At 43.8% G+C, this 15,145-nt stretch overlaps 1 protein-coding gene across 1 annotated transcript in view; it reads left to right on the top strand.

Moving 5' to 3' along the window:
• The window catches only part of LOC136965036 (CSC1-like protein 2), a 76,828-nt gene that overhangs the window by 58,452 nt on the left and 3,231 nt on the right, over positions 1 to 15,145 (top strand). Inside the window, exons 17-23 of the mRNA XM_067259019.1 lie at positions 5,411 to 5,497; positions 6,210 to 6,275; positions 6,417 to 6,579; positions 7,062 to 7,167; positions 8,751 to 8,918; positions 12,798 to 12,934; positions 13,065 to 13,142. Of these exons, the coding sequence (XP_067115120.1) occupies positions 5,411 to 5,497; positions 6,210 to 6,275; positions 6,417 to 6,579; positions 7,062 to 7,167; positions 8,751 to 8,918; positions 12,798 to 12,934; positions 13,065 to 13,142 (805 nt within the window). The remainder of the gene's footprint in view (positions 1 to 5,410; positions 5,498 to 6,209; positions 6,276 to 6,416; positions 6,580 to 7,061; positions 7,168 to 8,750; positions 8,919 to 12,797; positions 12,935 to 13,064; positions 13,143 to 15,145) is intronic.

Below are 15,145 nucleotides of genomic sequence, written 5' to 3'. Positions count from 1 at the left end.
ACTGTCCCAGCGATCGGCCAGTTTTCTTCTTGCCCCTCTTTCCCTTATTTGCAAGTAGAACCCTGTCACCCTTCCCTACGAGTGACCCTTAGCCCGTCTGTTATAGACCTCAGCTTGCCTCTTTTTTTGCTTACTGGCATGCTGCTGGGCCAAGGTCTTGGCCTCTCTCAGATTCTCACCCAGAGCCTGGACATACTTATCCACATCTACAGTGTTCCCATTCAACAGCACACTTTCAAACATGACATCCACTGGCAACCTAGGGGTGCGTCCAAACATCAAGAAGGGTGGAAACCCAGTAGTCTCATGAACAGTACAGTTATAGGAGAATGTCAAGGTGTTCAACATCTGAGGCCATTTAGCCTTGAACCTAGCAGGCAGAGCTCTAATCATCCCACCCAGAGTGTGATTCAGATGTTCCGCTTGACCGTTACCCATGGGATAATACGGTGTGGTATGGGACTTTTCAACACCAGATAACTGAAGCAACTCTGCAATAAATGCACTCTCAAAGTTAGCACCCCTGTCAGAATGGATGCAGTCGGCGAACCCATAAATACAGAAGCAGTTATTCCATAGAACACGAGCAACAGTCTTAGCAGACTGGTTTGGGCATGGATACGCACAGGCCAGCTTAGTAAAGTGATCAGTCACCACTAATACATCAATATACTTGTTATTTTAATCTTCTGCGGACCAGAAATCAATACACACAAGCACCAAAGGTGCCATTGTCACAATGGAGACAAGTGGAGCTCTAGCTTCAGGTTCAGGTGCTTTACTCAACACACATCTCTTACAGTGGGCCATGTATTCCTTGACTTCCTTATCCATTGAGTCCCAGTAAAACCGCTGCCTCGTGAGCCACAATGTGCGCTGCTGACCCTGGTGACCAGCATCATCATGAACTCCCTTCAACACAAGGCCTCTCAAAGACACAGGTACGACATACTGATATAGTTTCTTCTTACTCGAAGGGTGTTTCGAGACACAATACAGGATTCCTAACCGCTTGGTGAGTTTCCCCCACTGTCTTAGAGTACACACTGTTTCTCTAGCCTCAAAGGCTCGTTCCCTCCTAAATGGGCGTCGGCCTCTATCTACAAAGAAGCTAACTCTGCTGATGACAGAGTCCCGCGACTGGTTATCATACAGCTCCTTGTGCGTAAGGACAGGTAATGGGCTCTGACCCGTGGACATCAGCTTCTCAAGATGCTGCACATGTGAAACAGCCCTCACTGTAGCACCATCATCCCACCGGCTGTGGGCATGAAGGACAGCAGACACCTCTTCACCGGAGATCAACCCATTGACATTGTCTCCGTCTCTACTCAACTCACTCCCAGGAGCCATGGATGTTCTATAGCCAGCCTCAGGCTGCTCACAGGAGAGGCGGAACATGTCCTGCACATCATCCACTCGAAGACCTCTGGCTTCTTCCAGCAGAACATCATATGGAACTCTCGTCAGTCTGTGCAGAACTCTGGAGCGGACAAATGGCTCTCTACTCAACGCATCAGCAACGACATTCTTGGGCCCTGGTATGTACTGGATGTCAAAATCAAAGGGTGCCAGCTTCGCAACCAATCTCTGCTCACATGCATTGAGTTTCGGCTTTGTAAAGATATACTTGAGGGGATTGTTGTCAGTTTACACAGTAAACCTATGCCCTCACAGCTAATGGCTGAACTTATCATGAATGGCCCATTTCATGGCCAGAAACTCCAGCCTGTGAGCAGGATACTTTGATTGTGCATGATTGAGCGATTTACTGGCAAAAGCTATTGGCCTGCCTATGGCCCCCCCAGTTTGCACTTGGGATAGTACAGCTCCCAAACCACTAGTAGAGGCATCAACAGAAAGCAAAAACGGCTGAGAAAAGTCTGGATGAGCCAGCAGTGCCTGGTCAACTAGTGCTGCCTTCAAAGCTTCAAATGCGAGTTGACATTCAGCAGTCCAGTCTGCAGCAGTGAGCTTGCGAAAGGGACCAGGCCTCTTCCTGCCCTTGCCTGTCCTAGGCTTCTTCTGACCTGTAGTCAGCTGAAACAATGGCCTAGCAACCAGGGAACAATTCTCGATGTAATGTTGATAGTATATGACCATACCGAGGAAAGAACGGATTTTGCTAGGAGATGGAGTGACACCATCAGCTTCCATCATCTCACTTTCAGTCACATTCAAAATGGTTTGAACATTAGCAGGGTAAGTGGCTACACCTTCCTGAGAAATGATGTGGCCCAAAAACTTAACAGACCTCCTCAAAAACTTGCACTTAGAAGGAGACATTTTAAGATTGTGTTCCTGCAACCGTTTAAAAACCATCTCAAGTCTCTGCAGATTCTCCTCCTCTGTCTTAGCAAAAACCATCAGATCATCCAAATAGCAAAGGAGACTGAGAAAGTTTTGCAAGGGTACACATCCGCGACTTTAGCATTTCGTCTCAGGATCACTGGCGAAGTTGTTTGATTGACAATCTTCACAGGGAGCCATCCATCCCCCCACAGAGGCGTAACTACTCTCCCCAGCAAAATGTGTCGATTCATACAACGAGACGTGCTGGGCTCGACAACAACAGTACTACCTACAGAGAGCTTTGTCTTTGGGGGTAGGCGCCCCCACACCAGATGTTCACTCATGGGTTGGAGTGTTACTCCTCTCTTTAACTTAATGGTGCCCACTTTATCTGGAATGGAGTCTCCTCTCCATCTCTTCAGATTTGACAAGAGACGCAGGAACTGGCTGTCATCACACTGGCCAGAAGGACCTGGTGTACCCACCACCCGCCAGTAGCCATCATTGGATTTGAACTGCCTAATCAGAGACTTCAACACATTAGTGCCCACAATGAGTTAATCAACCTGCCGATCTACAATAAGCACTGGGACAACATAACTGAAACCATAAAGCTGAATTTTTAAGTCACACATGCCCACTGGACTAGTTTGAGTCCCACCACAACCCACCAGGATGACATCTGAAGGAGCCAGAAAGTTCCCCTCTACCACCCCCGCCTCCCTCAAACGAGGTATAATATCTGCACGCAGAGTAGTAGCCATGGACCCACTATCTAACATCCCCTTCAACTCAACTCAAGCGTCATCTCTAACATACTCAAAACTTTCTCTAAGGTCCCACCCCCTGACACAGATTGGGCCTGTTCCGTATTACAATCACATTGAGAAAATTATGACACATTAGGTCTTTTCACAAGATCCACTTCCTCACTGGGAGAGTCAAGGACAACAGCCATCTGCTGTGAAAGTTGTGTCTTACATGTTTTACGCTCTCTTAAGAATTCATCCAACCGATCCTGTACCTCACTGGCTGTCCAGTCACGAAAGGGTTTGCTCTTGAACACTTGGGCCAACTCTTTATCAAGACAGTTGCGTACAAACATGACTGCCAACTCTGAGCACTGATTGGGCAAGGTCCTACCCTCACCTACTAGGTACTGTTCAGCTACCTCCGCAGCTTTGTTAAGCCTAATCCAGAAATCCAGTGAACCCTCATTAGCATATGGTTTGATTGAATAAAAATCAGGTAATGGCATACCTGAGCAGACAGTGTCCCCAAAGTGTTGCTTGAGAACACTGAACACCGTCTTAACATCTGTGACAACAGGGTTGTTACACATCCAGACTTTGTTCACATCCCGTGCCCTCCCCATGAGCCTAGACATCACCTCCTCAACACTTCCAGACCCCGTGTAACCCCTCTTCTCTAGGTATACACCCATTAGCTCCTCCCACTCCAGAACAGAGTACTTATCTGAACCATCACCCCTAAAGATGGGCGGAGTACTGACATCTGACTTCACAACCAGATTCAGCTTGGACGCGTCAATGAAAGTTGACCCACATTGCTCCAGTATGGGGAATTGGTGAGGGGGATGGGCAGGAGAAGGACTCGAAGCCCCAGGCTGCAGTAAACTTGCTCTGATAGAGTCCCCTATCTCTGAACCAATCTGTCTAATAAGGTCATAAAGCTGACTCGGAGATGTTCCATTACTACTGAAGACTGGGGATGATGGTACGTCAAAAGACAGAGGTGGGATACTCTGGACAGGTGGAGTGAAAAACCTACCCCTCCCCGTGCTTGTAAACTCAGGGCTAGCAAGCATTCCATTTCCAGGAGCTGACTGTACACTTGGTGTAAATGCAAGAGCACCCCTCCCTGCACCCACACTTAAACTCCCAGCATAACTCATTTTAACGGCATGAGGGTCTACCATGGTTCAATAGAGCACTAAAACAATGTCATTTACCGCTCTTAAAAACAAGCAAAAAAAAAACGTAATCTTTTGCTATAACCAAATTCCCTTCTAAACATATAAACACAGACAGTCCGATTTAGTGAGCATACCACATCCACCTTCACTAATCACAAAATACCGTTGCTTACAGCAAACCACCAACAAATGTTCATGCGCAGATCTAGCGGTCAGCTCGAGCTGACCAGTCGGCAGGTCACGGCACCAGTTTGTAGCGTGCTTCACTCTGCGTTGTGTACTTCCACACTTGTGAATCTGCTGGAGACGGTTTATTTTCCCTGTACATGAAGAGACAGTGCAGTTAGCTCTTGCGTGTACCTCGCTCCTAGCTCTCGACCACCTCGCTAGCTGGAGGTCAGGTCGAAAAGAAAGAAAAGGAAAAAGTCTAACAGACAAATGCATCAAAAATGACAGGTGCTGTGCACACACATTCACCGCACAACATCACACCACACGATCCAATAAAACACAATTTGGACAAAAACAAAAGACATACCTGTACACGAAAAGACAGTACAGTTAGCTCTTGCGTGTACCTCGCTCCTAGCTCTCGTCCACCTGAGTGAGCACATGGGAACCTCATCAACCGCCGTCCCCACAAGTCACAACAGGCACACTAGTTAACAAGGTCTAATATTTACACTAATTATTACATATTACTATACATTTTACAATATCGACTTGGTTACAAAACATGAATATGAACCCGACATTTCACCACAGTTCTCTAACAATTTTCAGACCCGAAGACAACGTACCTCGCTAGCTGGAGGTCAGGTCGAAAAGAACAATCTAACTGCGAGAACACAGATAACCCGCGATGGGTCAAACCAAAACACGCATAGCTTTTTGACAAACATACATTTTTACAAAGACGTAAACAAATGTGTAAAAATGTCTGTACACCAACAATTGGATTTACATCTGTAATGCACTTTAAAAAAAATACATTACATTTTTGACCTTGACATCAAATGCTCAACCTCCCCCTCCCAATTTGACCTACTTGACCTGGTCCTTGTGTACAATCCAGTGTGTAATGTAGGGGAACAACATTCCACTGCTACACATGTATTCTTGACTAGATAACTCTGTATTGCTCTTTGTCACGGGTGTGTCTTCTCTGTGTTTTGATGACAGGTCTGGAGAAAACAGAACCACAATGCACAAATGCTATACCTTTCTAATCTTCATGGTGCTACTGCTGCCTTCCCTTGGTCTCAGCAGGTACATGATGTAGTTTACTGTAGCTCACACTGTAATAATTATATTAATAATGCTACATTTTATTTGAAATTTACCTTTTTTGTACTGAAAGCACTTCAGTAAATTACAATCACTATCTTACAACATAATATACAATAACAGTAACAACAATCACAAACAAATTAACAAAAAAACTGATTAAAAAGGTAAGCGGTTTCTTAAAGCAATCAAACAAAGGAGCATTCCTAATGGAGTTCCACAGCTTATGAGCAATGCAAGAAAAGACCCTACCACCCATGGTTTTCAATTTTCAAAGAGGCTGAAATAGAACCGGCAGAATGAAGAGAGCGGGAGGAAGTATAAAGTGTTAACAAATCACAAATGTAGATTAGAGCCAGCCCATGTACTGCTTTATAGGTTAACATAATAATTGTAAAATCAATACGAGATTGAGATTGAACTGACAGCCAATTGCCAGTTGCAATTGAGACTGTACACTGACACTACAGCACAGCACAGGATGAAATTAGAAAGTGATACAGACTGGTGGTGTGAGGAACTTAGCTTCTAAACAATACTATACAATGTAAAATCTATCAAATAAAATAGGATGGTGAAAATGACTGAACCATCACATACTGCACATTCATGTACATGTTTGTTTTTTGGTGAATTTGTGTAAGCACCTTATCATGCAAAATAACATACTTTTGTTCTTGTTTTAAAAATACAGTTTAGACGTGTTCTTTCGGTGGCTATTTGACAAGAAATTCCTTGCCGATGCTAAAGTCAGATTTGAGTGAGTATTTTTTATGCTAAAATAAATCATAGAGAACTTTCTGCAACACCAGAGTTAAATTTGATTGTCCATTGTTTCTTCAAAGGCATATTAGTTATATCACCCATCTTTGATCTAACTAGATTTCCATTTCCCTATCAGGTGTGTTTTTCTCCCTGACAACGGAGCTTTCTTTGTCAACTATGTCATTGCATCTGCATTCATTGGGAATGCTATGGATCTACTGAGGATTCCCGGCTTGCTCATGTATATGATCAGGCTCTGTTTGGCCCGCTCTGCTGCTGAGAGGCGCAACGTGAAGAGGGTGAGCATTATTAAACACAGAACCAGCAATGCAGTGTAACTTAGTTTCAACATGCATGTTAGTAGATCATTGATTACCAGATGACTGAAGTTGGCAGCATCTCATACAGTAGATATGCTGTACATTTCATATGATTTGGGGACATATTATACATGCAGTCCATTCAACAAAAACATGGGATACACTGTCAAGACGACCATTTTACCAAACCAAATAGACAATTCTTTATACCAGCTTCTAATGGTTTTTAAATCCTTAACTCAGGGCCAATCTCAAATATATTTCCAGATAACCTAATAACATCTGCCACATACTTTAAAGTTCCAACTATAGCAACAGACAGCACAAAAAACAAAATCTTGAGAGGAAAACTCCTGCTGGGAATTCTATTGAACGTTATTGAATTTTCTTACTTTTTAATGCTGTCTGGTTTTTGGGGGAATCTTAATAACCCTGAGAGTTTATGTTGTCTGTCACTGCAGCATCAAGCGTACGATTTCCAGTTTGGTGCAGCCTATGCCTGGATGATGTCCGTCTTCACTGTAGTGATGACGTACAGCATCACCTGCCCCATCATTGTCCCCTTTGGTGAGTCAGCCCACCTATCCCCATAGCAGTAAGAGAGAGCGGATAGGAAGGAACACTCCTATCACACCAGGGCCATCTACTGTTTTGTCTAAATGCACTGTTGCAAGAGGCCTAACCCTAATACACCAGTTAATAATGCAAACGTTTGTCGTAGACGTAAATTTCAGTAAAATGGGTTAAATAAATATATTTTATTTCTATGTATTTTTGGGGCATGTTTTGTGGTCTGGCTGCCAAGGCAGGTTTTCCTGCATTTCAGGAGAATGCCTCCTCCTAGTGTCTGTGTGGCAGCACTGTGTGACTCATCGCTGGGTCATGGGGTCTGGACTGCAGCAGAAAAAGAGGGAGGGAAAGGTGTCCCGAATAGTGAGAAAGGCCAGTATTAAAGGGCCTCAAGACAGGATAGAAAGTCTCACTATACAGCGCTGCATTGCAATGACACTGCTAAATTGTGAGGTGTATGGTCAAATGTGATTTTGGATGGTGACTTAAGTTGTGAGTTTAATCAATTTTGATGGATAATTTACAGAAAGCTGTTTCACTATATCATTAAAAACTATCATTTATATTTATGATAAATTTGCATGCATTTTCCAGAGGTAATCTCTTTATATTACATTATATGTTGCCAGCATGTCAAAGGCTTCTGTCATTCCTAAATATTACAAGGAAGTTGATTTTAGACAGAACTCTCAACTTTTTCTCATGCTCCTATTAGATTTTGTCTCATGGGTCTACTGTACAGAATTGGTTATCACATGAGTCAGTCCTAATTTGAAATCCAAATTACTTACTTAATTCCTAATTTATGAATAGAATATTAATGGGCGGAGCTAGTTCAGGCATGGAACTCGGGCAGCACGCGCCATATCACCCATCGCCGTGTTCTCAGCCCATAGGCTTAGCTTGATAGGCGGCGCTATAAAGTCGCACACATGCACGCACACGCGTCCTCGATTACCTTTGTGTTCTGCGCTGCTGCCACCCACCACCATCCCCTTCTCCCCCATGTGGTCTATCTGTTCTCCCCGTGGGGGATTTAACCCTTGTGTTATCTTCGGGTCATTCTGACCCATCAGTCATTGTGACCCACCGTCGTATTGCGACAACTTTACCGCATAAAAAAACAAAGTGAAGCATTTTCTTTTAACCGTTGGGCTGTCTCAGACCCCCCACATTGCAAAGGTTAAAAGAAAATTATTTGTATTTGTTTTTGTATTGGGTAAAATTGGGTAAACACAACGATGTTTCGTTATGAACCTTTGGGTCATGTGACCCGAAGGCAGCACAAGGGTTAACTTGTTGCTCCCTGCCTCATGTCATGCATGCTGCAGTGAAGGCAGGGAGCGCTTCCCCATGTACATCCATTCCGCCAATGTTAAACCATTTGTCATGTGTATGAATAAATGGTGAAATCAATCACGTGAGTGTCTTGACTGAACTAGTTTTACTCGTAATCCTCTTTTTATTGGGACTTTTATATTTAACCCCAAAACAATACTTACATATATATTCTTAATCTTGAGCTAATTTTTTGTCTATTATAACAGTTATAGAACTAAATAGTGTCCTTCTGTTCCCAGGACTGATGTACATGCTGCTCAAACACCTGGTAGATAGATACAACATGTACTACGCCTACTTGCCCTCCAAACTGGATAAGAAGATTCACTCAGGGGCTGTCACCCAGGTGGTGGCTGCACCGATCCTTTGTCTCTTCTGGTTGCTCTTCTTCTCTACAGTGCGCACAGGTCAGCGTCTTGGGTTCAGTTGGAAGGGCTTCTTGATGTGAAAGGACACAATTCTTATGTATAATCGCTATATTAGTTCAAGTTTTGGTTACTTTGTGGCCCAAATGGACATTTTGGGACGAAATAATGGAGTAAGATTTACATGGACTTGTATGACGTATTCATTATCCATAACATATATGAGATTTGTTCTTTTTTTTAGCGGGGGGGGGGGGACAGATGAAAAAAAAATGTGTTAACATACTGTACTCTCCTGAGGAAAGTCCCAAAGGTTAAAATCCAGACCATCCCTTGGTACCACTGGCAGATCCAAGGGGTGGCATCAACCTTCCCAGCAAAAAAGACTTGCCACATCATTCTCCCATGCTAAAATATATAATTGTGTACATTATAGTACATTTCATTCAATGTAGGAATATTACGGTGGCCCACGGGTGCACACCACAGCAACATTAGCGAAGCAAACAAAAGTTGAAAACACAACAACATTAACACACAACACAACGACATTAACAAAAACTAAACATTTATAAAAACGCAACATTTCAAAAAACAATCTACTACTTACAACACAACAGCATTGGTTCACACCACCAACATCCGCCGAGAAAACAACAGCATTAGCCGAGAACACTGCAGCATTAGCCGAGAAAACCGCAGCGCCATTAGCACAAAACACAACAACATTTGCAGAAACGCTGCATTTCAAGTTCACACCAAATCGTTCTCCAGACCACTAGGGGCAGTGGATGCAAAGTGGGGTGTTTTTGGTGTTTTACCCATAGTTGCCAGGTCTGCGGTTTTCCCGCGGAATTGGGCTACTTTTGAAGTGTTGCCGCGGGTTGAATTTTTTGTCCGCTGGTTCGGGTAGACCTATTTTGCATGTAAAATACATGAATATCTTTAAATAAAAATCCATATTTTAAATGAAATAATTTATTTATACCCAAATCCTACCAAACTGACTCCAGATCAGCACGTACACACATTGACACATGGGACAAGCCCACATACACACACGCACTGTGCGTGTGCACACGTGCCTAATGCTCTCAGTCTCCGGAGAAAACCTCCTGAAAACTGCTTTTAATGCTGGCATACTAAACATTTGGTGTTACTTTGTAGATATTACAATACATTTGGCAATGATAGCAATGCTGTTGGACTTTAAAGGTGACATGACATGCTGTTTTTGGATGCTTTTATATAGGCCTTAGTGGTCCCCTAGTACTGTATCAGAAGTCTCTTTCCCGAAATTCAGCCTTGGTGCAGAATTACAGCCACTACTAGCAGTCCCACAAGGAGCTTTCCTCAGAACGCGCTGTTTTGGCGTCTGTAGCTTTAAATGCTAATGAGGAGCGGAGGGGCGGCACCATGCGCTAATGTTTACAATGGATGTATCGCAATGGCTGTAGCCCCGTTGCTGTAAGATGCCTCGAATTTGCCCATTCTCATCTGATAACCCTGGTTTGCAGAGGTACACACTCAGTCATTTCAATGAGGGGAAAGGCGGATATCGCGCGCACCATAACACCAACAGCAGAACGGTTATCCAAATAACAAAGAAGTGTACAACACTCACGTTACAGCATGTGTATTCACACACATACTTGATGTGTGTGAATGAGCAATTATGAGCAAGTGTGAATGAGCAATTATGAGAAAGTATCTACCTTTACATTAGCGACAGTCACTCAGCTGTTAGCTGCATAGCTAATGTTACAGCCACATTCTAAGGGTAGCAAGCTAGGTAACCATATACAGTAAAGCTACAAAATGATATAGCGTTAGTTAACTTACTTGTCCGAGGTTAGTAGCTGGACGAAGGAGAGTTAGTACTGATCCAGAATTTAATTTCAGCAAGGCCAGTTTTGTATTAGCTCAAGTTGAGGAAACAGTCGTGGCTGAAGTGTTTAGCGCAGACATACAAAACAAATTCCAGAGAAAATAAAATTAAGACACTGGGTCTTCAGAGGCTCGGATGAAGGAACTGTAAAAATATTTTTGTTTTCCTTTGTACATCCAGACTGAGCAAATGTAATGCTTCGTTCGTTTGTAAGCCATGATGTCTCTCGAGGATAAAAACACTTGCACGGTCGTAGATCAGTTTCTTATTGGCGGGCCAGATTCTCTGGGCGGGTAAAGCAGAGAGAGGGGAGGTAAGTTTCCTCCTTGTGACGTAACAAAGAGGAGATTTTCAAACAGAGCAATTGAGCTTTCATTTTCTGAAAGGCGGAGAAGAACACCCAGGGCTTGGTTTACACCGATCGAAAATTCTAGCCACTGGGGGACCAAAGGCAGGCTAGGGGAACTCATATTAATGTTAAATAACCTTTTAAGTGAAGTTTTCATGTCATGTCACCTTTAAAAGCAGTGTATATGGTTTGGCAGGGGCATATTTTGAGTTCTGATATTGGGGCTGGTTTTTGGGCTGGTTTTGTCACACAGACCTGGCAACCCTGGTGAGAACCCAACTAATTCCACTTTGCACTGCCCCTAGTGGTCTGGAGAACGATTTGGTGTGAACTTGCAGCGTTTCTGCAAATGTTGTTGGGTTTTGTGCTAATGGTGCTGCGGTGTTCTCGGCTAATGCTGCGGTGTTCTCGGCTAATGCTGTTGTGTTGTAAGTAGTAGATTGTTTTTTGAAATGTAGCGTTTTTATAAATGTTTCGTTTTTGTTAATGTCGTTGTGTTGTGTGTTAATGTTGTTGTGTTTTCAACTTTTGTTTACTTCGCTAATGTTGCTATGGTGTGCACCCGTGGGCCACCGTAGAATATGTTTATAATTGGCATTATTTAAACTACAATAATTAGTGCTGTCAGTTAAACGCGTTATTAACTGCGTTAACGCAAACCCATTTTAACAGCCTCAAATTTTTTATCGCGAGATTAACTTTCTTTTTGGCCTTTTTAGCAAATTTGTAGTTTTTTCACATGCTGTTGCAACAACTAGCGACGTTAGAAAAACTACAACACCACACCGGATCTAGCTAGACCGAAAACAAAACAACAGGCACACCGCACACACTTGTTTGGGCTTGCGAGCCGGCTTAAGAGTAGTAGCAGAGCCTGTTTAAGGAAACATTCTCTGGTAGTCGGCTAACGTTACGTTTTGAGTGGATGGCAAGCGCGAGACGCCGAAATGGATGCCAATAAGATTCTGAATGGAAAGTTTACTTTTAAAAAGTTGCTAAATGGTTCCATTGACAAGACCAAAGTGATCTGTGTGTTTTGTCGTTGTGAACTGAGCTATCATCGCAGCACGTCCAGTCTGAAATACCACTTGATGGCAAAGGACACAGCTGATGCAAATTCTCCGCCCCCTCGTCAAAGCCAGGCGAGTGCAAACAAAAACTTTTGCACTAAGCAAGCCGATCCACTTTTCTATGTTCAAAAAATAATGGGACAAAGAAATCAAGGGACATTTTAGAATAGATAAAAATGTGCAATTAGTTAACTATGCCATTAATGCAATTAATCGCGATTAAATATTTAAATCGTTTGACAGCACTAATAATAATTTATCGAGGCGTAGAGGGATGGTGTGACACAGTGCCACCATAAATTATTATATTGTAGTTTAAATAAATTATGCTACCCCATTGCCAACCCAGGTGAAAATGTCTACATCCACCCCTGCTTGGCACTAACTTGAAATACAGTTAGAACTGTGAACTTCTGCTCTTAGGACCCTCTGCTCCCCCATAACATAACATTTACACGTCATTTCAGAGAGTAATATAAAAAATCATTAGACAACACAAAATGTTGATAAATAGGTTTTCACACAGTTTAACAGTATGCGAAGCTAGTTTGTATTTGGTGTGAGGATAACTTGATTTCCCATAGTAAAAGATTTTTGTAATGTTTTGGCAATAGGTTTTGTCACGCCAACATCTATGTTCACCCTGGTAGTTCTCATCATCACCATAGTGGTGTGCCTGTCACACGTGTGCTTCGGACATTTCAAGTACCTCAGCGCTCACAACTACAAGGTACGGGTCACCGTGCTCAAGGTACGGCCAACCGACACACTCCAATGTTTTTCGTTCCTTCAATTCAGGTAGTGGAAGTAGCCTCTGTTGGACAGTGAAGACAATCCTTTAATCTACTAATTTCCTTTGTCCCGCTTTTTGTTCCTGTCAGATTGACACCAAGGAGACAGATGTTGATGGGGTTGAAAATGGACGCCCACAATGCTCTTCTCCCACAAACAAGTCTCAGGTAAGATGGTAATTACTTACGTTGGTATGTGTTGTACTCAAAGGTTTGGAGATAGTAAAGAATGGATCAAATACAGGAGTTGGAAAGCTGACATCAGTTAAACAAAAATATTGGCTGCATGCCGGTCCTATGTTTTTTTTCAATCATAGTTTGGCCAGTCATATATGTTCTAATCTGATGCAGGTACCTAGATTCCGCATGGAAATTATTATTATTATGAAGTACATTTACATTTAGTAATTTAGCAGACGCTTTTATCCAAAGCGACTTCCAAGAGAGAGCTTTACAAAAGTGCATAGTCAATGATCATAAACAACGAGATAGCCCCAAAAACATTGCGGGTAGCCAAAACATACATTGTGAAAAGCAAATAAATGCTAATGGAAAGAAACATAAGAGCATGTAGTTAAACAAATTACAATCAAACAACATGAACCTCAAAAGTGCAAGAGTGAACCTGTAGGAAAGCAAGCAACAATAAAATAAATCAAAGCGAGTACAAGTAGTTAAATCTGTTACAACTAACCAACAAGTGCAACAAGCCACTCAATAAATGTGTTCCTGAAGGAAATAAACTAACATCTGAACCAACAAATCTTTGTTAAGTACCGTTGTACTCCCGGAACAAATGTGTCTTTAGCCTTTTCTTGAAGGTGTGGAGACTGTCAGTGTCTCTGATGGAGGTGGGGAGATGATTCCACCATTGGGGGGCCAGACAGGAGAAGAGCTTGGGTTGGGAGTGGGCGCTCTTGAGAGGTGGGACCACCAGACGGTTGTCAGAAGAAGACCGAAGGTGGCGGGTGGGAGTGTAAGGCTGGAGGAGAGACTGGATGTAGTCGGGTGCAGTCCAGTTCACCGCTCGGAAGGTCAGTACCAGGGTCTTGAATCTGATGCGGGCCGTGATGGGTAGCCAGTGGAGGGAGATGAGGAGTGGGGTAACACGGTAGCGTCTGGGTAGGTTGAAGACCAGACGGGCTGCTGCGTTCTGAATCCTCTGGAGAGGGCGGGTTGCGCATGCTGGGAGACCGGCGAGAAGCGAGTTGCAGTAGTCCCAACTTGGAGAGGACAAGTGCTTGGACTAGCAGCTGGGTGGAATGCTCAGCAGGTATCTCCTGATCTTCCGGATGTTGTAGAGGGTGAATCTACACGACCGGGAAACTGCAGCAATGTGGGCCGTGAGGGAGAGCTTGGTAACCCCAAGGTTCCTGGCAGAGGAGGAAGGGGTCACCGTCGCAGATCCCAGGGTGATCGAGAGATCGTGGGAGATGGAGGGTTTGGCCGGTATGATGAGAAGTTCTGTTTTGGCGAGGTTCAGCTGGAGGTGGTGCTTGGTCATCCAGGCGGAGACGTCTGTGAGGCAGGCCTCGATTCTAGCTGAGATCCCATGGATCAGTCGGGGGGGAACGACAGGTATAGCTGCGTGTCGTCAGTGTAGCAGTGGTAGAAGAAGCCATGGGAGGTGATGATTGGTCCAAGTAAGGTGGTGTACAGCGAGACGAGGAGGGGTCCAAGGACAGAGCCCTGTGGGACACCAGTGGAGAGGTGGCAGGGTCCTGACACTGTGCCTCCCCAGGAGACCTGGTAGGATCTTCCAGACAGGTAGGATGAGATCCACTGAAGTGCAGTGCCAGAGATGCCCATCTCAGAAAGTCTAGCGAGCAGGATCTGATGTTTGACCATGTCAAATGCTGCAGATAGGTCCAGCAGAATGATGACGGATGACCTTAAAGCAGCTTTGGCAGACTGGAGGGCAGTAGTGACTGACAAGAGGGAAGTTTTTGTGGAGTGGCCAGTCTTGAAGCCTGATTGGCTGGGGTATATTAGGTTGTTCTGAGAGAGAAAGTTTGATAGTTGGACAGATACAGCACGTTCAATTGTTTTTGAAAAGAAGGGTGGCAGTGATACTGGTCTGTAGTTCTGGAGGACGGCAGGGTTAAGGGCTGGTTAAGGGGGTACATCAAGCTGAAGGCTAGAAATGTTTACCATGGTTGCTATGTAAGCGA

Source organism: Osmerus mordax, chromosome 21 (genome assembly GCF_038355195.1).
Source record: "Osmerus mordax isolate fOsmMor3 chromosome 21, fOsmMor3.pri, whole genome shotgun sequence".
Classification (NCBI taxonomy): domain Eukaryota; kingdom Metazoa; phylum Chordata; class Actinopteri; order Osmeriformes; family Osmeridae; genus Osmerus; species Osmerus mordax.
Note: the sequence above shows the minus strand (reverse complement) of the source record. Positions and strands in the feature narration are given on the sequence as shown.